This window comes from Podarcis gaigeae (genome assembly GCF_964106915.1).
Source record: "Podarcis gaigeae genome assembly, chromosome: 4".
NCBI classification, from domain to species: Eukaryota; Metazoa; Chordata; class Lepidosauria; order Squamata; family Lacertidae; genus Podarcis; species Podarcis gaigeae.
This window is the reverse complement of record NC_139677.1, coordinates 23115206-23140402: the sequence shown is the minus strand read 5'-3', so window position 1 is coordinate 23140402 and position 25197 is coordinate 23115206. Positions and strand designations below refer to the sequence as shown.

General features: G+C 47.6%; 1 protein-coding gene and 1 long non-coding RNA gene across 2 annotated transcripts in view; one reads left to right on the top strand and one right to left on the bottom strand.

Moving 5' to 3' along the window:
• Positions 1-18345, top strand: part of LOC310843035 — a 201569-nt gene extending 183224 nt beyond the window's left edge. Inside the window, exon 3 of the long non-coding RNA XR_014563479.1 lies at positions 18087-18345. This is a non-coding gene — a long non-coding RNA (uncharacterized lncRNA). The remainder of the gene's footprint in view (positions 1-18086) is intronic.
• A 1961-nt stretch (positions 18346-20306) lies between these two features.
• On the bottom strand, positions 20307-23381 carry POU4F1 (POU class 4 homeobox 1). The gene is made up of 2 exons (XM_083734893.1): positions 22873-23381; positions 20307-21882 (listed from the first exon to the last, which is right to left on the bottom strand). The coding sequence occupies exons 1-2, from the start codon at positions 22993-22995 to the stop codon at positions 20842-20844; spliced, it is 1164 nt and encodes a 387-aa protein (XP_083591019.1). The 5' UTR covers positions 22996-23381; the 3' UTR covers positions 20307-20841.
• Between the last annotated feature and the right edge of the window lie 1816 nt (positions 23382-25197).

Sequence of the window (25197 nt, the reverse complement as noted above, 5' to 3'; positions counted from 1 at the left end):
CCACCTTGGTTACCCCCCCCAAGTTAATTTGCCCTCTTATCTCTTTCACTTTCTGATAACTTCCAAAACCCACTCACCTCTAAGACTTTGTAAACTTCTATTCCCCAGTGCTTAATATTTATCACTTTTAAAGATATGTCGTTGTTGCTCTTCAATTGCTTGGGCTGAAAGTGTCTGGTCAGATCATCAAAGGATCAAATGAATTAGTTCTAATTTTCTAAGTATAAAGTTGGGATTAGCAGGGGTAAAATTAGGGCCTCCCACCTTCCATTGCACAGAGCCGTTTGATCAACCGGAAGGAAATCCTCAATGGGAAAAGAACATAGTATGGCTGCTTGCAGGGGATTACTCCTCCGGGTCAAGGGGTGATTTTGGGAGCGGGGAGGCTCTACTTAAGACCTCAACCAGAAATTACCTGCGCCCACCACTGAAAAAAAAAATTACAGGGCATGTGATGATAAATATTCTGCATCTTCAAGAACTCATTTAAAATATATGTATGTGAATAAGTCCAGTTAACATGTGCAAAAGAGCGATTTGTCTCCACTCCTACGTCTGATCAGAGCCAGCGTGCCAACTCGACATCTTTAGATGGAATGTGCCAGCCTGTGGGACGAAGATTAAGAGATGCAGGCTTCTCGTGGAAGAAGGTGGCTGGAGTGACATCATCAGTCCTTCCGAGGACCTCAAAACATCGTGCAAAACAGCGTGTGTGTGTCCCCCCCCCTTATTCACAACAATCCTGTAAGGTAGGCTTAGAAGAAGAACTGGTAACTTGCCCAAGCTCGAGTTCACCCAGTCAGCTTCATGTCTGAGCGGAGACTAACTCGCTTAGGCGGTATATAACGAGTGGTAGCACAGCAAACCTGCAACTCTTAAGGGATTTTTAAAACAAAAGTGAGCTCTAACTCAGAGAATTCTCTGAGTTCTCGAGTTTTTGACTCCAGCGTAAGGTCATGGCTTGCAAGAAGGCGGCTCGCAGAGGGGTTAGGAGTCGAAGACCGCTTCTGCACCACCAAGCTCATTGGCCTCTTTAGGGTTTTGCCCTTCAACTGGGCCGACCTAATTAGATTGGTTTAGCACTTCAAATGAGAGGTGCCCTGACCAAAATAAATTTGTTTTCCCCATGGAAGCAACCCCAGAACAACCCATGACGCCAGATCTGAGCGCAGATCCATTCAGAAAAGGGAAATCGCTCGCTCTGGGTTCCGTTCTCCACCCATCTGAACCCCATGACAAAGCTCCCGTTTATTTTAATAGAGCTGAATTGCACCCAGGAGAAATTCGCCTTTGCTTAGCGAGACCGGGCTCCTTCCTCACAGCTGATAATAGATTCTTTGCAAAGTCGGTGGACTTTGATGCAGGCTTTCCTAACCATTTTATTGGATCATAGCCTGGGTTAGTGCTTTAGCATCTAAAATTAACCTCCCTGTCCTTTTTCCTACCAATAATTTGGGTCCTGTACAATAGACACCATTCTCATTTTTTAAAATTTAATTTGCTTTTTAGTTTCTATTTGGCGCTTTCCATTTGGATCCTTATTTTAAGAGGGGGGAGTTTGGGGTTGTTAGTGTGTGCGTGGGCGTGTGTGTTAGTTAAGCGCCCTGTTAGTTAAACGCCCAGTTGCAGGCTGGATTCCGTGTGCAAAGCATGGATTTCCTATTCTATGTACATTTTAATCACCCGATATTTAAAATAGACATTTCCATCTAAAATCCAATCAGAAACCAACACCCTACCTCGAGGCATTAGATGTTCATCTCCATTTTGCATTTGTAAACTGGGAGGAATAAATGTGACTTGTGGATACCAAGAGGTCAAGTGCGGCTGCTCAAATATTTTTCTTACAAAATGACGGATTTATTAGACAAATAAGTAGCCCGGCTGATGCAAAACCCCCAGTGATTGAATTTTGACGTTGAGTCAACAACAACTCGAACTACATCAGTGCTCCAAGATTTAGTTATGATGGTAGAGATTACTGAACAAATAGGAGGCAGAAATGAATACAGATTTCCTAGGATGCGCCCCTGGCAGCTTCCCCTTGACATTCCCCTCCATATGCTACCCCTATTCATACTGTATTCTAATTAAAGGACTAGGCGAGGACTTAGAATTTTACAAGAACTTTTAAATAATTAGTCTTGTGTGAGAGAGATGGTGCTGGTGGTGAGGAACTAGTCTTCCACCAACAAATCTTCCCTCATCTTTCCAGTTATGCAAATTAAGAAATGCGTTTGCACTGATTAGAACAATACCGCGCAGAGAGATTAGTCCCCATTTCAGTTCCATCTTCTGCCTCTTCCCTGTTAGAAAATATTTCACATCCACCCTTTTATTCCCCTTATCCTCCCCGCTTTTCTTCTTAAAAAAAAACAAACAAATGGGGAGGGGGGCGTGTTTTCCCAAAATTCGATTTCCCCAGTACACATTCAAGATCCCCACCCCACACACACCCATGACGCTCTCTCTCCTCCCTTCAATTATACGCTCCCCCCCCCCCGCCCCTTATAGGCAGGTGTATGTTATGTTACGAAGAGAGTTCCCTCGGTTGGAAGAGTTGTTAGCTAGCGGGGAGCTGACCAGCGTGCTGAAGGTCGGCGCGAGTTTCGAGGGGAACGCTGTTATTCTTGCTTCGTTTTCTTGGAGAGCGTTACTTTTACTTGCTAATCACGGAGGGGCGCTTAAATAATTGAGAGTACGTTTAAGCATAAAGCAGCCCGTTCCTAAGCTTTTCAGGGGTAAAGGGACTAATGTGCACCTGCTGCGAGAGTCCCTTTTTTTATATAGATTTATTCTGTGCATTGCTTCAATCCCAAGATGAACCTCATACCTCCAATTACATCTGAACCATGTTGAAACCGGATAAACATCTTAGCCTATTTTCTGCGGGTATAAATTTAGCATTTCCTTTCTCATATACTGGGCGATAGCTTTGTTTTGCTGCTCTCATCATAACCAGTGATAGGAAAAAGTAAATTCTAAAAATTATCCTCCGGCCGTCTTAGCTTTGGTGAAGATATGGAGGCGGCTCATTCCACCTCCTATCATATTAGGATGCAGCTGTGGACAAGGGTAGGCTACTTTCTGAAGATTTTAACCCCGCATTTCTGCAAATTCCCTGGCTCTCTGGTGAATGCAATGCATTTGCAAAGGCCCTCAAGTACTTTGCACCAATAACAAACATAGTTTGATTAGCTGCTTTTAAATTAGCTGGTTCTTTAGGGCTGCGCCGGCTCACTTAAACCAGGACTCACTCAATTCACCCAGAGCATTAGGATTTGCTTTGGTGCAAACCTCCATCTAAAGCAGTAGTGTTTACTACCAAAGAAAATACGTTTAGGATCAGGTGCGGGTTCTTTTTTCAATCTAAACACTTCGACTTAACTGCTATGGGGATCTGTGAGCGGATCTTGCCTTAAAGATTTGCTTATGTTAATTTTAAGATTTCTCTGTCTGCAGCCTGTTTAGGATGCAAAGGTTGGATTCGACGGGAGAGGGCGGAGGGAGTCCTCCTGTCAAATTAAAGTGAGCCTTCCTGTCTTGCCTGCTTCCAGCAAATAACTTGCAGAACCTAATAAATCCAGATGGAGTCCCTCATATAGCCTGGTGCCGAAATAATAATTGTCCTGCTTTGTTTCATGTCAGAGGCCTCTTTGGCTCATCTGTCATGAAACCAATTTCACTTTATTTACATCCATTTGCTAGTTTAATTACTGGGCTGATGAATAGCCTGGAGGAATTAAGTTACGAGTCTTTGGAAACCTAAAGCGACAGATATATGGGCTTACCTTTTAACTGGGGGGGGGGACACACGGTGGTTGGAGTTGGGCACCCAAATTTGACAAGGAGAGGGGGGGGGGGTGAGTGATAAGTACCTTCCTAGAGGGGGGGCGGTTGGAAGGAGCAAATTGCTACATCTCTCCCCGTCTTTTATTGGATCCTGTCGTATATTTATCTCCATCTTGATCTGAGCCATTGCTTGAGGATACTCGGATAGCCCCGCAGACTTGCCTGGGTTGAATAAAATGTTTATTAAAGGAAACATACGCTTAAAGACTGGCACCGCAGACCTGAGCACTCATCATGCGACAGACCAGAAATAATCTATCATCAAAGAAACGGAAACGGGAGGGGTAGCATTAGCTGCCCATTCCACATGGCGGTTTTCCGCAGGAACATTTCTAGATGTATATTCCTGCCTTTTTTCCCAAGCCCAAGGATGTCCACTGTCACATGCACAAGTCATTGAGAACAAATCCAGTGAGTAGGTGGGATGGTTTTTATATATATAATGCCAGGGCTCAGGTGGTTGCCAAGACGAAACCCAGCTGCTTACATGGCATACATTTAAAGCACATGGTTTCCCCTGAGAATCCTGGGAACTGTAGTTCACTGCTACATTCCCAGCATCCTTAAGAAACTACAGTTCCCGAGAGTTTTTGCATGGGGGTTCATGTGCTCTAATGCATGGTGTGTACTCAGCCATGGTATTTACAAGGTGTGCTCAAGCGAGGGAATGGCTTCACTGGCTTGCTCTGAATCGAGGCATGATATATTGAGAGATAATGATCCAGCGAGATTAAGCATCGTATACACTCCACTGTTTTCAATGGATGAGATTAGGGGAGCTTTTACAGAACAATCCTAAGCATGTCCATTAGCTCCCAGCGATACAACTTCCCTAGTAAATGCTTATGGGATTGCAGTCCTTTACACCCTATAAACTGGACTGTGCCCTAAGTTATGCACAGGTTGCTGTGTTATATATTTTTTCTGCCTTTACCCTGATTTCAAACTCTCACCAAGGCTTTGTCATCTTTCTGGTACTCCCAAGTCCCTTGCTGTTTGCCTAGAACAAAGTGTCCGATCCAAGCCCCATTAGTTCCCACTGAAAAGAGGAGAGTTCACATGCTTAACTTTGGCTGGATCACGTCAAGAGGATTTTCTTTTCCTACATAGTGGAGATGTTGTCTCTCTATATAACACATATAATCTAAGGAGAGCTATCCTTACGTGCCTCAATAAGTACTTTTTCCTTTCAATAATCTCGCTATACCTGCTAAGCTTGGATCCTAACTTTGGGTGCAATCAACAACCATGAAAATCGATAGGAGATGTACCATTGACCTAACTGGGATGTGAATTGCATCCTTATAGAATTCCTCCTCTCCCCTCACCCCACCTTCCTGGAATAATCTAGGGACAATACTATGGATTCAGCCCTTTGATATAGTTGAAGGGAAAGTTCGGCCGGCTGCTTCAACAGAATAGTTTTCACAGGCAGATATCAAAGAACAAGCAACAACAACAAAGTAAAACGATAGTTCCTATTGTCGATGCAGATTTAAAATAAATAAATAAATCTTCCTTTCATTCATATATATATATATATATATATATATATATATATATATATATATTATTCCCTCCACCCCACCCCATGGGCAGGTGCAGATTTCACTCCCTCCAATCAGATCTGCAGCAGCCCTACAGAAGGAAACTGATCTCCTTTTCTTTCTAGATATAAACGCTCTATTTGGGTTACATGGAAACATCAAGGTTTCTTTGTCTTTCTGCTAGTGGTAGGTGTTTTTTTGTACTTTTCTTATTTGAAAGGTGAGGAGGGAAAGGATAAGGGAAGATATGTAGTCAAATAGGGTTGGGGGTATGAAACTCCTCTCCTCCCTCCCTCCCCCCCCTTTCTCCCTCTCCCTTTGATTAATAGATCCATGTGGCTAACGGCCTGACATATGGTGTGCGCGGCAGCTTGAGACGCTACCTTAGGCATCCCCTACGGCCATTAACATATTAGAGGCTTCTGTGCAGTCAGACAGTCAGACTTCATCTCCAGCCCAGCGCAGAAAGGCTGCACCCCAGAGCTGTTGGATACAGGCTTTCAATAATGCATCACGCTCCCGTTCTGAGGGAGCTGTTCTTGGTGCTGAAGCTCAAGTGCAACCAACTAATCAGCTCAGGCAACAAAGAGCCACCAAGGTTTCACAAACGGGGGGGGGGGGGAGAGAGAGAGAGAGAGAGAGAGAGAGAGTGCGCGTGTGTGTGCATGTGTGTCCGTGTGCAAATATAGGCATAAGGGCTGGCCTCTCCTATATGTGCATATGTATATATCCAAGGTGCATCTCTGAAGACGATTTCTATATAAACGTCCATCATTGGGTAGTTGCATTGATATCTAAAGAGGCGGGGTGGGGGTGGGGGGGAAGGAGACTGTGCCAGGGGGCGGGAGGGGGGAGGCAGGAAAAGACTATCAAGTGATTCTACCTGAAACGTTTGATCTGAGAAAGAAACACACAACAGAAGGGGCTCGTTTTAGCCCCTCCTGAAATCAAGATGAATAAAACCGGAGATAGACAGGTATACAGGCAGAGAGACAGCTAGTTGTGTGTACATGATGAGTGAATGTGTGCGTGTGTGTATGTGATGATACATATGATGCTTGGTAAATATATAGTCAGGAAAATGCTAAAATGATTGCATACATGGATAAAGAGAAAGACAGTCGTGCCCCCTTGCCTATAAGTCCCATGTAAGTAATTTTCCTTAAGGCCAAGTAGGCGTGCCTCAAGCCAGTAGAGGAAGCTACTGACGCCAACCTGACTCAGATTAAGTCATGGCACTTAATGTACAGATGTTGCACTGCAATTCTAAATAGCCTAACAAGACACGCATCCTTATAGGCGACTTTTCTGCAGGCAGACGTGCTAAACTCGAGATCAAAAGTTTCAGATACATTGGCCTGCTCTTTTCTCACGGACTTCCTAGAGATCCATTCACAACTGCGTATCAGTTCATATTTCTGTTTGGTTAAGTAGGCCGGCAAATCAAAATACGATCATAATCCATACCAAAAAAAAACTACCCCACTGTGTATATAAAACGCCTGACAAATACACCCGCGCGGCAGAAAACTGTCCTGGGTTTGCTTTATATGTTATATAGCTAGTATGTTTGAGTAAGATGTTCTTTTCCACATTGCCTGGCGTCCCTTTGACGAGCATGTGTGCACATGTTGACAGCTTTCTATACCTGCATGAATGTTCACAGGCACTGCTAATCGTTCTAGGAGTTTGCTGACATCTTAATGCACCCAAACACTTTCCCCAAGACATACACGTCTGAATCTTCCTAAAGCCTCTTTCGGTCAAGCTTATCCCATTGACTTTCATCGCCCCAAGGCTATTGTGAAAGTTTGACTGTGGTTCTGGACCAGATGCTATAAGGGAGCAGGGGTCAAATTCTATGTCCTGCTTCCAAGAGTATCCGGAACTATCCTGACCTTTTCCAATAGTGTGTTTTTTTTTTAATTGGGGGGAATCTGTGGGTTCTGTTCTCTTAAAAAATGCACAGGGAAGCATCCCAGAGACATCATCCTAATGCAGGAATCACAACTAAAGAATCCCTGGCAGATGGCGTTAGTAGGATTCTTCTGTTAAAGTTAACCAGGGGAAGTTGAGAAACCTCTGAGCTGCGGGTAAGCCTCGTGGTCCCATCAGTTGGCGATAAGAAACAATAAACAGGCCGAATTCCCAAGGCCGACGCAGCCTCGGTAGAAGGTTTATTTTAAATACCCATTTCGGCGTTTGACAGCACCGATGGATTTATCGCGTCTCCGAGCAGTAACGTTTCCAGCAATGCTGAACTTTGTTGGGGGGGGGGAGGAAGAGGAAGGGTTAAGACACGCTAGCCTTTCCACGTGACTTCGTCTTCTGATTTCCGGGAACTCATGTTAATAACCAGCTTTTTTGATGTTGGTTTATTTTGGTAGCTTCTGCCTTAAGGGGCAGGGGGTGCGGGTGGGCTTCCTGCCTATAGGTGAAGAGAATAAAGTCAATTGCCAGGCGCTTGGGAGACCTTTCCCTTTCAAAACAGCGAAGCCACTTCCTTCTGGGAGCGTCGGGCTTTCCGAAGCCATAATTAACGTCAGACACTCTCTTGTACTTTCTCCCCCGATATTATCCTAATAGCCCAAAATCCACTTCTGCTTATTCACACAAGAACAGAAATTTACTATTTCTCTTGTTATCGCCACCACGTCAGAAGGGTTCCTGCTCCTTTAAAACTTGCATAACAGGCAAAAATACATTTTAAAAATAAATAAATCAGAAAGTCAGAAATTCCCTCCACCCACATCCAAATCTTGTATCTTCATGGCTGGAAAATGTTCGGCTGTAGAATTTCTGCCTGCCATGCTGTTATTCATTACAGGTACAGGGAAAAAAGTTTCTATCAGCCAGAAAGTTTCTGCTACTGAACACGATCAAAACCCTAAAGGCCTTTTCAGGCAGAAAGTAACCACATATTCGGACAAAGAATGGTGATTTATTAATTTCCCTTCGAACCTCCGTTTGCACTGGGTTGCAACCAGAGGGGGGGGGGGTCCGAATTCTGAATTCTTGGAGGACCAGAAGTGGGGCAGATGTAGTGTGTGTGTGTGTTGCACAGCAGAGCTTGTGCTTTTCATGCTGCTAGATTGGAAGATTAAAAAAACCGCCTTGCAACCGAGTCAGACCCACTTTCTCCATCTAGCTCAGTTCTGTCCCAGAACTGGCAGCAGTCAGGGTTTCAGGGTCTCCAGGACTAGGGACATTTCTAGCCGTGCCTGAAACCTAGGAGATCTTGCCTGCCAAGCAGATGCTCCACCAGTGATCCAGGCCCTCCCTCCCTCTGCTCCACAACTTTCCACAGGTACCTGACTTCACATGTTGGGAAGACTATGGCGATGGATCAGCCGGCTCTCTGACCTTGCAGGGCAGTTGTTGTTAACTCGACGAAATTAGTTGCTTACACTTATGAATGGGGTACTTTGTAATGGTTTGTTTAAAGCCCAGGTCACCCCAACCAACGAACCCTACGAATGTCGACTCCGAAGTAAGTCCTGGTGGGACTTGCTCGCAGAGAAGCGTGTGTAGAATGGCAGCCTTAAGCCGCAGTGGCAGACATAAGCCCCAGGGGGAAAGCGCTGGAATCAAGTTTCTATCGAATCATAGAGTTGGAAGGGACCACGAGGGTCATCTTGTCCAACCCCCCAACCCCGCAATGCATGGATCTGTTTGCCCAACGTGGGGCTCGAACCCACGACCTTGAGATTAGGCGTCTGAGCTATTTGGTTTCCTAAATGAGTTTGCAAGAGAACGTCTTGTAACGCTGGGATGCCGCTTTCTTCGGCGTCAAGGGCGCTTCAAACCGGATTGGGATTTCGGCTGGGATCTCCCCAATGACGTTGCTGGCACAAGCCGTGCCCCGCCCCCCATCCTTCTCTTGATTTCACAGGATCTTACTTCCAACCCATTTTTTTATTTTTATTTTTTTTACTTCCTGGGAGAGGAAAGCTCAGTCAAACCTACAGGTCTGCTGGTGTCCAGACAGCTCCGATTTATCTCCCAGCTCTCTGGGATCCGAGCTGCCTCCCCCCCCCCCCCTTTCAGCAAACTTCCCTGGGAGCCAAACCGAAAGAACTCCCTTCAAGAGGAATTTGCTGGGAATCGGTTGGTGTTTTTTTTAACAAAAAACAAAAACAAACCTGGTTTTTAGAGGGGGGAAATAAGCAAGGAAATAAACCGTTGTTAATCGTGTGCCATTTTTCTCAAAGCAGGCTTAAAAAAACACACAAACGAACGCCGTCGCTGCATGGGCTGCCCCAAATCTCCCACCTCCAGCCAAACTGCCCACCGAAGTCCGTAAGCTTCCTTGATTCCTTGGAGAGGGCGTCATTTTTAGGGAACCAGCAAGCGGAGTGAAACAGGCGCCCCACCAACTCGCCCCGGATTCAATCCGCATTCTCTTGGAAGCTTACGTGACCGAGCTAGTTCCCAAGCCAGTTTGCCTTGGCTTTACCACCCCCTACCCCCCCACCAACCCGCTCCCCTCTTTCTCCAGCCGCTGCCCGCGTGGAATTAACATAAATCATTATTAGTTATTCGGATTTGCTCCAAAGGACGGGCTGCTGCCGAGCCCCACCGAAAGCTGCCCCAGCTGCTGCTCCCAGCCGTAGATCTCCGAGCCACTCGCTGAACGTGCCCCCCCAACGCCCTCCCGCCTCCCCTTTGGGGGTCCTCCTTGCTTTCTTCGGCAGCCAAAAAAGCAAACAAAAGCCATAAATACCGACCTCTTTGCTTCTCTCCCTCTCTGCCCTCTTCCGCTGCTGCGCGACTGTTTTCCCCGGCTCTCGCCTCTCGGAAAAGCTCAATAGCCGCCTGAAAATATTGCTTTTTATATCACCAAAGGGCGATTAATATTGCATTAACTGTATTTAACATTTTTCCCTTCCTCCCTCTCTCTCTCTCTCTCTCCCTCTCTCCGTTAACCACGAGTAATCTGAAATGAGTTAAGTTTCTGTTGCTAAATACGGCAGGAAGGATTGGATCCGGGGGCGGCGGGTGGGGGTCGCCGGGAGGATGTCAGGAGCGGCGCAAACAGCTGCAACTATCTGTATAAACAGGTTATTTGTTTCATACTTCGTATTTTTATAATGTTAGGGTCTGGCGCGCGCCGTGTTTGAAGTCGGGAAACTCCATGCTAATGGTCTGTTTAAAGTATTCTGACACTGTCTGGAGACATCCGCGTCTCTGCCTTCATTAAATGTTTATTGTCAACACACTTCGGCGAGGAGAACGAAAGAAGAAGAAGAGAAGAAGAGAGAAGGGGGGGGGAGAGGGAGAGAGACGCAGGAAGGGTCTTGTGCAAGGAAAGAAGTTAACAGCGGCTGGATGCTGTCGACGCTTTGGCTGTGTTCTGTTCTGCTGGGGCGGGGTGTGCGTGTGCGTGTACACAAGTTTACAGATGTTAGGCTGCGATGAATGGATGGATGAGAAGGAGGGGCTAATTAGCTTCCCCATAAAACTTGCCTTGCTAAATTCGGAATAGTGTTTGATTTCGGAACAGGCTCCCAGTTCCGCCACACCATCCCGCCCCAGAGAAAATTGCCTAATTAAGTGGGGGGGGGGGAGGCACCCTAGGGAACCTTGCATGGGACAGTTTCTGAAATCTCACGCTCTTCCTGCCCTTTGCAAATGCATCCATCATCATCATCTTTTGCGTCACCACAACACCAGAGGGCCCCCCCAATAAATAGCTTATCCAATCTCCGCACTCACTCTCTCCTTTTGAAACCTAAAAGAAAAACACACTCAAAACAAGAAGCATCCAAGAATGAAGTGCAAAAACAATGTGTCACAGGTGCCCAGAAAAAGGACTGGGTTATTTTTGACACCTAACATTGGGGATAAAGCCCCATCTCTCCTTAGAAATGCATTGCTCTCCATTGTTTTGTGGTATATTCAGTGGCTGAATGTGGTGTGCTGTGTTAGGCTGGTTTGTGGCCTGCTGCCCTAACTAAGCCTCAGAGCAACATGCCCTGTTTTCTCTCTGCTTTCAAATAGGAATCCCTCACCACTGATTCGGAATCCCTCAAGAACAGGATCCTAGTGGTGGATGGAACCTCAATTGCTTTTGCTCAGATATATTTTCCTGACTACATGAGGTCAGTTTCAAAGAACATGCCAAATCACAAAGCAGAGCTTGAACTTCTTTTTAAATCTCCCATCATTCAAGTGCTTACTTCTACAACAAGGAATTTCTCTCCCTTATCCTACCCCTTCCGCTATCATAAGGTGATTATTCTGGGTTTGTTTTGGTTTTCTTGCTGGCATTTTCATTCACCCTCTCTATTCACTCAAAATTTGAGGAACAACAACAACAATGATTTATTATTTATACCCTGCCCATCCGGCTGGGTTGCCCCAGCCACTCTGGGCGGCTCCCAACAGAATATTTAAAATACAATAAAACATCTAACATTAAAAGCTTCCCTGAACAGGGCTGCTTTCAGATGTCTTCTAAAAGTCAGATAGTTGTTTATTTCCTTGACATCTGATGGGAGGGTGTTCCACAGGGCAGGCGCCACTATGGAGAAGGCCCTCTGCCTGGTTCCCTGTCACCTCTCTTCTCGTAGTGAGGGAACCACCAGAAGGCCCTCAGAGCTGGACCTCAGTGTCCAGGCTGAACGATGGGGGTGGAGATGCTCCTTCATGTATACAGGGCCAAAGCCTGAATGTCTGGACCCTGCTTACTTGCAAAGCATTGCACCTGGCATGACATGAAAGCTTTATCTTGTTCTATTGTCTGAGGGAGCCAGCGTACAGCTTCCAGGTCATGTGGCCAGCATGACTAAACCGCTTCTGGTGAACCAGAGCAGCGCATGGAAATGCCGTTTACCTTCCCACCAGAGTGGTACCTATTTATCTACTTGCACTTTGACATGCTTTCGAACTGCTAGGTTGGCAGGAGCTGGGACTGAGCAACGGGAGCTCACCCCGTCGCGGGGGTTCAAACCGCCAACCTTCTGATCAGCAAACCCTAGGCTCTGTGGTTTAACCCACAGCGCCACCTGTACCTTCAGTGGTAGTTTATGATTATTAGGCGCCAATCTGATCAAAGTGAAGCACTTTTATGTCTCATTGGCTTAAATTGGAAAACAGTAAACACGTTCATTATCCCAATGAACTAGAAGGAGAGGGAAGTGTTTAACAGAGAAACTTAGGCTGTGATCCCTCCTATACACATTGACTTGAACTCCAATGGGGTATATATTTTTAGTAGTAAGGTCCACTGAAAACACTGGGGCTTCCTTCTAAGTAAACAGGAATAGGACTATTTTCTCAGCTCCTTATGGATTGTTCCCAAGGAAACATTTCTTTCTGAATCAGGAGTAGGGAATCTGTGCCCTCTCCATATTATTAGACTACAACTCCCATCATCCCTGGCGATTAGCCATGATGGCTGGTGGGCTGATGGGAGTTGGAGTCCTTGTCCCTGTTCTGAACCATCACACTCACAAGTTGCTTCTCTATTCCTGCCCGCTTACTTTGGCACGCAGCCCCCCTAGATAAACACGCATCACAATGGGTCGTCCTTATTCTGCTTATGTAGATTTCCTTTCGGACAAGCTCGGTCCTTCGGAGCTCTCCGGCAGAGTGGACCACCCCCTCCCCAGCCCTGTAAATGTCAATAAAGGCATATTGACACAATGGACAGCAGGCTATTAAGTCCCGGGGTGCCAGGAAATGTATGGATTATGGCTCCCTCCCTCCCTTTCTTCCAATACCCCCGTGAGAAAATCTGCTTCAGTGGGCCTGTTCCCCTAATGTCCATCTTCGGAAGCCTGGCGAGTGACTTTGGCAAGCTTCAAGGGAAAGAAGCAGCGAGATGCTTTCTAGGTAGCTAGACCTGCCCGTCTACAAAACAACAACAAGAAGAGGAAGAAGCGGAAGGGAAACTCAGCTGAGTACTAGATCAAGGCTGAAGTCTAGGTCGTCGCTGGATTTTTTGGTCCGTTGGTTTTTCATGCTTATCTCGACACACGCAAGAGAGGGGTCGTAGGCTTGTTGTTTTTTTATTTATCAGAGCCACTTTCAAGAAGCCCGAGAAACGCGCCCCTGTCTGTCTCTCTCTCTCTCCCCCCTCTCTGTGTGTAGGTAGGTAGGTAGGTAGGTAGATAGATAGATAGATGATAGATAGATAGATAGATGATATAGATAGATATAGATAGATAGATAGATAGATAGATGATAGATAGATGATAGATAGATAGATAGATAGATAGATAGATAGATAGATGATAGATAGAGATAGATGATAGATCTGTCTCCATTAACTGCTTCTTTTTCTGGATTCCAAAGCCTGTACTGTGCTTGGAGAGGGCAACTCTCTGTGTTTGTATGCAGAGTGAAGGAGCGGGAAAGAGAATGAAATTAAGCCTGCCTGCTGATGTGGGGGGCTGGGGCGGGAATCCAAGGCGTCTGGTTGGCGTAGACCTACTAGATCTCCTTTGATGGAAACTCATTAACCTCGCCGGTTTTTTGTTGTTGTTTTTTTAAAGAGGAGTCTCGTTTTCCACCAGCCCATTTACTCTCCCCGCCCGCTGTCCAAATGTCAAGGGTGCTGATCTCTGCGTTGATCCAACTGATCTACGTCGGGATGCTTTGCGCAGCGTCGGCTGTGCGCACGCCAGAGCCTTTCCTTGACGTCCTTTGCGCCTCTTCCAAAGAGGAAGCCTCCTTAGCCTACGGCTCGGCGAGCACCCAGGGAGGAAGAGGCAACAGCCTACTTCAGGCCATGCAGAATGGTCGGTAGGGGCGTGGATGTGGCGTAAGAAAAGAGGAGAGAGGAAGAAAGGCCACGTTGGAAGACCGAGAAAGTGCTCAGACCGGGAGCTTCTAGATTCTGTTTAGGCTTTATCAGAAACTCGAATGCAGCCCTTTATTCCAGAAGGAGCCAAATCTGTACATTCATCACGACCACGGGTAGTCTCGTGTCAGCCTCGAAACGCGGTTCGCTAAGCAAGGCTGCTTCCTCCAGCTTAGTCCTTTCCAAGAAGAAGGAGGAGATTTTTGTGGAGAGGCAAAAGGGCCTTGTGCAACACGCCTCCCATCAAGCCGCCTCGACAACAATTACTAAAGTTTTTAATTAGCCTCTTGTTATAATTCATTTTATTAATTTTCCAAATCTCAGCCCATGAATTATGCAGAGGGCGGCTGTGTAATTGTGTTTGCAGCAGTTCTGGAGGAGGGCGCGCGCGCGCGCGCGCTGGGCTCCGCGGAGCCGCTCCGGCCTCTCCCTTCTGGCTGAGCGCCCAAAACTCGCCCGCGTCCGGGCCTAGGCGGTGGCAAAGCGCTAATATTTTATCAACCTTTAAATCACACATCAATTAACGCTCAGCAGAGGCTTGTCTCGCAGGTGGGAGCAGGTTCCCAGGCGTCGTGGGATGTTTGTTGATGATTGGAAGGAGGGATAATATTAATCAATTAGGATTCCCCACATTGGGGAGGGGGAGGAGGGAAGGAAGGAAGGAAGGAAGGAAGGAAGGAAGGAAGGAAGGAAGGAAGGAAGGAAGGAAGGAAGGAAGGAAGGAAGGAAGGAAGGAAGGAAGGAAGGAAGGAAGGAAGGAAGGAAGGAAGGAGGAAGGAGCAGGTCTAACCAAAACAAAAACCAATAATGGATTGAGAGAAGGGGAAACCTGAAATTTAAAAAACCAGAGGGACCAAAAATCGTCTGTGGGCAGTAAGAAGAACCGGGAGCACCGGTAAAGTCTCCTTTTGTCGCGATCAGAGAAAATAATTATCTTTCGGGAAGGGCAGAGACGGGAAAAATCCTTGGCTGAAGGAAACTTTCTTGCTCCTTGTGGGGGAATCTTTGACTTGTTGAGCTATGCACTGGATTAGGTTTAATATCGCAAGGGGAGGGGAGAGAGCAGGGGGTAGGAAAGGATCAATACGAGCCCTTAGTTGCCTCTGTCTATTATTCATTGATGACGGTCTAATTTAAGTTGAAAGCAATTTCAGAACAAGTGTTAAGTAGAAATTCCACATGTCTGGGTTAGACGAGAGAGAAACGGCAAGGCTGGAAGTGCGCGCGCGTGTGAATTAGTTTAAAAACCGAGAGATTGCTTCGGGGAGAAGGATAACTTTTGCCTTAAACAATATACTCAGAGCAACTGAACGCAATCAGCCTTGCAAATGCTCATTTCTGCCCTCCCTCCAACACATACATTTTTTAAAAAATCATTTCAATGGCGGGCTGAGCAATCCTGAACATGCCTCCTCAGAAGTAAATCCTATTTAATCCAATGGGGTCAGGCTTGCAGGCTAAGCGTTGACATCAGTCCTAATCATATTTACTCAAAAGGAAGTTCATTTCCTAGTACTACATGATTTGTGATTAGGGACTGTAGCCTTAGGGCGCGATCCGGTGCGCGTTTTCTCGGGAAGCAAGTTTCATTAAGTGAAATGGGACTTACAGCGCTGTCCTAACCTTATCTCCTCAGAAGCAAGCCCTGCTGCGTTCAATCCGGCTTACTCCCAAGGAAGTGTGCATAGGACGGCAGCCTTAAAAATACCACGGGAAAATCTTAGGAGGCGTTTTTCGGATGTAACTTCCACTGAAAACAACTCACTTCCTGCTCCGAACATGCTTTGCTTTTAATCCCACGGTCCGTTAAAAGACATATCCAGAACACAACCCGTCCCAAGCGATGCACTTGGAAGTCCAGTTGGTGTCAGTGGGATAAAATCCGAGCACGTGGTTTAAGGAAAATAAAGAGAGCTATAAGGCGGCAGTAGGAAACATAATTATGAGTGAGCCCAATTGAAGACACTGGGGCTGACTTTCCTGTAACCATGATTGATCTGTAATCTGTTTAAATTTAGCTAGAAGATGCCCAATGAATGGATCAACCCGCATCGCCACCTCCTGCCCCTGGAAGTCTCTTTGCTTCTTTGAGGTCTACATATTAAAATTCCATAGTCCAACTGTACTGTTATTAAATGTTTTAAACTGTTACACATAAAACGATTCATTGCTCTGTTGTTCAGTTTCCCATCGACATTAAAGCTGAAAACTTTGCAAAGTACAAGTGTTTGCCGTTGTTATTATTTCTATTGCTATTATCATCATTCGCAATCGAAAGCTGTTGTGTTCAACACTCCTTTTTTAAAAAGAAAAAAGAAAAGAAAAGCTATATATTGACCTTAAGTTGGTCTCTTTCAAGCAACACGTACCACGTTTCTGGTATTTTGAAAGGCCCAATGTGCTGGACCGCAACATTTCTCTTCGAAGGTAGATAATGAAAAATAAAACACGACTTGATATTCATTTTATTTGGTCATTCCTGATTCTCCAAAAATGATATCCGATAGAACTCACGTATAAAATATTTTTTTGTTTTTGTTTTTGTTTTTGTTTTTTGTTTTTTTTACAAATGCATTTTAAAAAATCAGATGACATTTCGAGTTCATAACAAAAGAAACAAATCTGTTCTCGGTGGAAGAATTCTACTTTTTTGTTTGTGTGGGAGGGAACCCAAACCTTTATTTACCCTTTTGTACCCTTTCCCACCTTCTCCAAGAGTTGCTGAAAAAAGAAAAAGAAATCACAGCTTTTGGAAGTTGTCGTATGTTTTACCAGCCACGCGTCTGGATTCACAGGTTTACGGCCCAAAAGACACGGGTTTGGATAAAAGAGAAATAATCACGGGCAGGGGAAGATCTCAGCTTTAAATAAATTCCCCCCTTCCTCTAGTCTGGCACACATACAGTCAAATACCATACTCACTGAATGGATTGTGCCCTACTCAGAGAAGACCCAATGAAATTAATGAGCATGACTACATTCAATTTCGATGGGTCTACCGTGAGCAGGATTTAGTTAACTGCAACCATATTGTAGTTTACTTAACTCCAACCAGCTGAAATTATTCGTGACATGCAGCACGAAACTACAGAAAGTTTTCTCAGAAGTAAATGCCATTGACTTCAACGCCGCTCAGCCTTAGACGGCAGCTCTGCGTTTACTGACCTGCGAGGAAGTTCCAGTGCACTAAATAGGGCTTACTTCCGAGTCAAGATGCCTTAGGATCGGGCTGTCGTCACGAAGGACTTTAGCTGGATCGGGGTCAGTTTGGTGACTTGGAAGAAGTCGGTGGCCAACGGTCAACTCTACTCAGAATACATGGAAGAGATCCGTGTATGGTATTTATTAACCGAAAATAGAAAATAAACATTATTTTCCCTACATCCTTAAGTACACATATATGTGCACATATAATCCGGAAGCTACTCTGGCTAGGTTCGCTCACAGATATTTTTCAGAGGAGCAAACTGTTTCAAAAAATAACTTTTGAAGTCCCGTCCCACCCCCGTGCTCCGTTCAAACTTGGTCTTCAATTTTCTGCACTTATGCCGAACAAAGGTCAAGAAACACACGCAGCTAATATATAGTTCATTTTATTCAGAGTATCCATTTCCACATAAGACCTATCTTATAGTAAGGATTTCTGAATTTAGCAGAAAAATACAACTCTCGATTTGTTAAAAATTTTTGGTAGACTCTTTTCTGTCTTGGTTTTTGTCTAAAGGCTTGATGCCTTGATTTTAGTTTAGTTTTTATTTTTATTTTTTTTAGCAGCCGTGTTTCAGGAAAAGAAAAGGAAAAAAAGGGAGGGGGAGAAACCTCCTAAGAAAAATAAGTAATAATTATTAATAATAATACTTTTCTGTTGTTGTTTTTTCCAGGTTTGTTTTATTTGTAGGTGTGCTGGGACAGATCTCCCTGTGGAAGAGTTTGGCGTACAGAAATATTTCTGATGGAAATTAAAAGAATATATATATATATATATAATTTTTTTTTCTTAAGAAAACATCAAGAAGATCCAACCAAGGAGAATGCTCAGCAAAGATACATGGACAGGTAGATAATTCAGTGACACGTGGTTGAAATTCGTAGCCATTTTGCCCCCCTCCCCCTGTGTATTAAAGAAAATATTTACAAACATCTTCCTCATTTATTTATTTTTTGTTGCTGCTGTTTGTTTGCTTGCTTTTGCGTTAAGATCTAAATACAAGTAACGTGACAAGGACTCGGTGTGTTGGGGTGTGTGTTTGTGTGTGTGTGTGTGTTTTGTGTGTGTATCTCCCTGTGTGTGTGAGTTCGGTGAAAAAAACAAGCAGTCCACTGTGCGAAAATCACATCCATCATTCACAAAATAAAAAGGAGGGGGCGGGCGGGCGGGACTGGAAATAAATCGCTGGAAACTACTGCTCTAAGTTTTCTCTCTTTTTTTTTTTTAGTGCTCAGTTTCGAATGCATAGGACGTTTGCTCTGCAAACAATGATACGAAGAGAAAGAAAGAAGGGTAAAAAGAAAAAAAAAATGCCTTCGACACGCGTTATATAAATTATTAAACCATAAATACTCGCATAAATAATTAAATAAATAAACAAACGAACAAGCAAACCCCCCCGAAGACCTGATCATGGAATCTTTCTGCGCCTTCTCAGGACATGACATGCATAATCTCAGTCCTTCCCCCCTCCCTCCCACCCAACCCTGAACCCCAAATTTCTTTTTATAGGTATTATATTTTCCCCTCGAAAAAATCCCTCCTCTTTTTCACGTTAAATAAATTCTTTTGGAGATTAAAGCATTTCCTGTAAAAGATTCAGAACTCGCCGCTCCCTCTTTATTCCTCTTGTCTCCTTCCCTCCCGCGCCTTTCTTTCATTGTATACCCGGCTACCATTTCACAGAAGTTAACAGCCCTCCGGTTACGGATGGTTGTTGTCCAAAGAAAAGGAGAAAGAAAGAAGAAGCAGCAAGAACTGTCACGATCCTTCAGAAACTAGAACTCTCCTGGTCCTACGTGGGAAATCGTATCAGTGCAAAATTCCTTGGTCCCCAACATTTTGTCTATCTAGCTTTTATTATCGAGGGGAAACCAAACACGCAAACGCCCCGCGCGCGCTTTCCTTCACCTCTTAAAATCGAAACACCCATCCGGACTCTTTGCGGTGGCGAGTTTCACAATCGGAGTTCGGTTCCCTTCCTGGGTTAAAAAGAAAAACCTCTTCCAGTGGAAACCTCTGCACTCTTAACTCGGAAGTAAAACTCACTGGACTTGCAAATGTGCAAGGAAGGGCGCAGAGGTTTGCAGGAAAAACCAACAAACCCAAAGCAGGACTTTCCGTACCTGCAGGAAGCTAAATTGACCGGTGGGTTAAAGGTGATGCTAAAACGTCCATTCAAACGAACCCGCTTCCCAACACCAGGTACCAGAAAGGTCGTGGGAACACAGTTTTGTTTTGTTTTGTGCTACATAGCTACCCGGGCGCCTGAAAGGGAAGGGGGAATAAATAAAAGCGAATGGGCCACGACTTTTGATTAGTACGCTGCTTATTTCCAACAGAAAATACAACGAAACTTTCGCAGGGTAGGGAGGGGAGTTTGTAGCTTCTGAAACAGAGACGCTCTTTGGGCAAAATTCCTCACGACAAACATCACCAATAATCCAGGAGGACTCTCCTTGCTAACCACTTCTCCGCTTCGCCTAACCGCAGGCCTCCACGCCCCCCCCCCCCCAAGTCGCAGGCAATCCCAAGAACATGGAGCGATCCACATCGGTCAACTTCAAAAGAAAAAAAATAGCTTCAATGAAATAAACCATTTGTGGGAAGGAGGGACAATGACGCGGGGGGAGGGGGCAACGAAAAGCAAAAAATGCAGGACGAAAACAAAACACGCCATGAGCAGCACATCTTCACCCCCCCAACCCCCAGCTTAGGTTTCTGCGCTGTCTGTTCTCCTGCTTCCAAGCAGCGATTTTGTACAAATCCTTTTGGATGGGATTTTGCGCGCGCGTAGGCGCGCCCGTCCGTCTGCAGAACATCTATGTGCATGGGCTTAGGCTGCAATTCGCCTTCTCTTTCCAAAGGGATCACACTCATGAAGTGAACTGTCTATCTCTCCCCCCTCTCTCTCCCCACGCCCCCCCCCACGCCCCGGCCTTTTAGACGCACACACGTGTTTGAGCTTATTTTCGGAATGCTTCCTTTCTCTGAAGCGACTCGCTTTTCGTTTGATTTGTGCCCCCCTCCCGCCCCCCCTCCATTGGTCCTCGGTCAGCCCCCAAGCGGTCGCCTCCTCCCAAGAGTCTCTAGTCCAAACGAGAAGTCCGTGGGGTCCCCCAACTCAGCCCCTCTCCACGCTCCCTTGCCTTTTGCGCCCCTTCTACAAAACAAACGAAGCCCCCCCCCCCAAAAAGCGCGCCTCCTCCCTCTCTCCCTCTCCATTCTCTGGGGGAATTTTGACTGCGAGGGCCTTTTGTCTTAGGTCAAAGGTTGTTTTTGTAAATTTTTTTTTTTGCTTGGGTGGGATCGGAGAGGCGGCCAGTTATTATTTTGTCTGTTTTTCTCTCTCTGCGTGTGTGTCTGTGTCTGTCTGTGTGTCTTTTTGTCCGTCTGTGTTTTTTTTATTTTTTAAATTATTATTTTTTTCAGTAGGTGGCGGAGAATTTCATTCTCTTTTGCTTCTGTCTCTGGTTGCAAAACCAAACCCTCACCACGTTCTTTTTGAGGTCCAGTTTCTCGGCGATGGCCGCGATCTTCTCGGACGAAGGCCGCGGCTGCACGGCGAAGTAAGCCTCGAGGGAGCGCTTCTCGGGGGCCGCGATGGAAGTCCGCTTGCGCTTCTTCTCGCCCCCGTTGAAAAGCTCGGGCTTGTTCATTTTCTCGCGCTGCGCGCCCTCGGCCTCCTCCAGCCAGGCCTGCAGGATGGGCTTGAGCGCGATCATGTTGTTGTGAGACAGCGTAAGCGACTCGAAGCGGCAGATGGTGCTTTGGCTCAGAGAGCCCACGCCGGGGATCTTCAGGTTCGCGAGCGCAGAGCCCACGTCGGCTTGCGTGACGCCCAGCTTGATACGCCGCTGCTTGAAGCGCTCGGCGAACGCCTCCAGCTCGCGAGGGTCCGTGTCCGAGTCGCAGATGGACGCCAGGCCAGCGGCGCCCACCGCCGCAGCCGCAGCTGCAGCCGCCTGGCCGGCCGCGCTGCCGCCGTGGTGCGCCGCCACCAGCCCCGGATGCGGCAGCCCCGACGGCATGTTCATGGCGGCCGCCGGGTGCGCCAAGTGGCTCAGGCCGTGCATGTGCGCGTGCGGATGCGCCGAGGTGGAGATGAGGCCCCCACCTCCTCCGCCGCCCCCGCCGCCTCCTCCTCCTCCGCCGCCTCCACCTCCGCCGCCGCCCGCCCCGTCGTGTCCCCCGCCGCCGGTCATGAGCGCCAGCGAGGGGGAAGTGATGTGCTCCAGCAGGTCGCCGGGCTCCAGCGCTTGGTGGTGGTGATGGTGGTGGTGGTGATGGTGGTGACCCAAGGGCACCGTCGACGTGGAGGTGCACGGCACGCTGTTCATGGTGTGGTAGGTGGCGTCGGGTTTGAACGGGTGGCTCTTGCCCTGCGACACGGCGATGTCGACCGCCGCCAAAGCCTCGGCCCTCGCCAGCAGCGTCTCGTCCAGGCTGGCGAAGATGTTGCTCTGCAGCTGCAAGCGACAGGGGAAGAACCGAGGCGGAGAGGGGGCAACGGGGCCGGGAAGGGGGAGAAGGGAAGGGACGGAGGGGAAAAGCCATGGGGGGAAAGAGAGAGAGAAAATTAGCGCCGAAACAGGGAGCAAAAGAAGAAGAAGAACGGGAAAGGGGGGCGAGGAGGGAAGCAAGGGTCAGGTTGGAATAAAGGAAGGAGGAAATTTTAAAAAAATGGGATGGTGTAGAAGAAAAGAGGAATGGGAGAAAAGGAAAAGTTGTTCGTAAATGTATTGGAGAGGGGTGAGCAGGTCGGAGAGAAAGGAGGAACGGAAGAGGAAGGCAAGGAGAGGGGAAAGAGGCGGCGCACAGAAGGCAGAAACAGGAGAGCACAGGAATGTAATTGGGGGCAGCGTAGAGAGAAGGGTGGTCATGTTGGGACATCATTGAGGGGGAGGCGCGGTGGGGAGGGGGGAGATGAATGGGAAGATCAGAAGAAGGGAATTGGCGGTGGGGCGGTGGGGGGGGGGGAAAGAGAGGTTAAGCAACAGGAACGCCAAGAAGTTTTTTTATATATATATAAATGCAATTGCCCGAGGAGAAGGGTGGCGAGGGGGGGAATCCGAGGCCGTGCCAGGGGCGGCGGATGCGGGAGTGAGAGAAAGTGCCCGAGCGAGGGAGAAGGGACGGGAGGGAGCTCAGCCGCTGTCGGCTGGGGCCGCCGGGTCTCTCTCTCTCTCACACACACACACACACAAACACATACACATAAGCACATTCCTTTCGTGGGGAGCAGGGAGATCGAGTTCCAGCTAGGACCCGGGAGCCAAAGTGATGCAGAGCTAGAGGGAAGCCGCGGGAACCCTTGTTCTTAACCCTGGATCTGCAGAGATGGGGAGAGAGGGAGGGGACGCGGCTGGATCCATGCAAGAGAAAGAGGGACGGAGCGGGGGGGGGGGGAAGCGGGAGTCAAGGCGCCGGGGAAGCCCAGCTGTCGGCGGTTCTCTTACCGGCGGAGTTGGAAGACACGCTCTCCTTATTGCTTCGGAGCTGGAGTGCAGCGACGGGTACTTGTGCTCGGGGAGGGTGGGGTGCATGGCGAAGTGCGGCTGCTTGCTGTTCATGGACATCATCTTGAAGGCTTGCGGTGGAACAACAACCAAAAACGAAAAGAGGGAAGAAGAAGAAGAAAAAAAAAAGAAAGAGAGAGAAAGGAAAAACAACAACCCCGAAATCCACCCAAGGCGCCGCAAGCGTGCGGGGAGAAAAGAGCTCTTCTAACGCCGGAGCTCAACGAGGCGGCGGCGGCGGCGCATCCGAGGCTGCTGGCGCTTGGAGCTCCCCGGGAGCGCGCACGCCAAGCCTCCCTGCAAGCCTCGCCGTCTGACTTATCTGCCTGCTCTATCCCAAGGCTGGCAGGAGATGCGCTCGCCTTACACCTGAGCCCCACATCCCGTGGCTCCCCGACCGGCTCTCCCTCTCGCGAGAACTGGCGACGCCAGTTTTGATAGACTGGCCCGCTCTCTCACTCCCCTCCTCCTTCCTCTGCACGCTCTCCCTCCCCCTCCCTCCCTCCTTCTCTCCTCCTCCTCTTCCCCCCGCCCCCGCAGTCGCATCTTCCTGCTCACGTCTAACCAGAGAGCCGGAGTCTGCCGCTCCGGTGACAAAGGCCAAGGCAGCTGCTGTTACACCTGGAGCTCCGACACGTGTGCCGCTGGCACACGGACAGATGTGCTGATGTGTGCGGGGGGGGGGTCTAGGCGCCGCGCGCGCCCGGTTGTGTGTGTGTGTGTGTGCGCGCGCGCGCCCGCCCATAGAATCCATTAGGACGAAGCTTGTCTTTTTCTAGTTCCAGAAGAGATGCAAAGCAGCGGCTGAGAGCTGGGTTAGCGCGTTTGGATACCTTTTTTCGCTCTCCTGGTTTAAAAGCAGCGGCGGGCTTCTCGCAGAACTGCGCTTTTTTGTTTTCGGTTTGCGATTTGTCCGTTTCCTGGTCGCTGTTGGCCAAACCAGCCATTAACTGTGTCGTTGTAGCAATAGGTTGTGTGAATGTGGTCAAAGCATGGTTGTGTTTTTTAAGTTCTCTTTTGCTGGAGGCGAGTCGTCCTGGTGGTCCTATTTCGCTGGGCCCGTCCTGCCTAGCCGATCCACAACTCCCCCCCGGAACGAAGCGCTTGAAGGGTAAGCCGAACTGGCTCCATCGCCTTCCACAAAACGATTGTCCCGTCGTCGTCCCCACCACCTCCCTTCCTAATACAAGCAATTCTGGAAGTAAGTTCCGTTGAAATCAGTGGGGTCTGCTTCCCGGCGAACGTGTTAAGTGGGCTGGGACCGTAAGACAGAGAGCCCTCATTCTCCGATGGGGTTCATGTAGGAATGTATACAACCCACACTTCACAAAGAAATCGGTAGGGTTTTCCTTCTCCCACGTCAACAAGCCGACAGGATCGGGTTAGCTAAATCAGCTGGAGTTCAGGGGTCTATGTTTAGCCGGGTTGTCGTTGCGCATTGGGAATTATTATTTTTTGCTGCTGCTGACTTCTTTAAAAGGGTTCCTTTAAAAAAGGAGACTTTGCAGCATCTCTGTAGATGCTATTTGTCTCTTTGTGCTTCGGGAGGCGACATCTTTCGGGAGGGCATGCCTCTTCGAAGAGACTCCTTCTCATCTGTAATAATGTCATTTGCTAGTCACTCTGCCCAAACGCAGGCTGCTTTAGGAAATCAATAGATTCCTGTTTGGAACGAGTCTCCTAGAAGGTTTCACACACACCCTCGCTTGTGTGTCTGTGTGTCTGAAGGACCTCAACCTCATTGATCTCCATGTGCATTCAGACCCACGTGGCATCACCTGGGTGCTGAGCGCCCACTCCCGCCCCTCGGATGGTCCTTGCTTGGTGCGGGGCAAAGACACGGCTCTTGACAGTGCAGACGGCTCAATTGAACCCGGGAGTCCAGACAGACTGATTCGAAAAAGACGCGTTCTCCTGCACGTTTACAAAGGGAGTTTGCTTACTCCAGGGAGCGTTAAGGAAGGAAAGAAGGAAAGAAGGAAGGAAGGAAGGAAGGAAGGAAGGAAGGAAGGGGTTAATGGAGAACAGGACTGGAGAGAGGAAGAGAGGGTCTGTTCCTCGGGATCTTGCAGGAGCACGCTTACTTGGAAGCAAATTCAACTGGAATGAATGGGGTGTGTACGCGTGTTTAGAATTTCTCTTGTCGTTGTCAACTCACCCACCCCAATTACCGGTTTCGCTTCCACTACTGTTGACACGTGATTTATTCATATAGAGTACTGCCCCTAAGGCATATAGAGTGAAGGCCATTTTTGCTTCATGCAA

Coding starts and splice junctions, on each gene's coding strand:
- POU4F1 (XM_083734893.1), bottom strand. CDS start 22,995: ATGATGTCCATGAACAGCAAGCAGCCGCACTTCGCCATGCACCCCACC. Junction 21,883..22,872: donor CGTGTCTTCCAACTCCGCCG/GTAAGAGAACCG, acceptor TGTCGCTTGCAG/CTGCAGAGCAACATCTTCGC.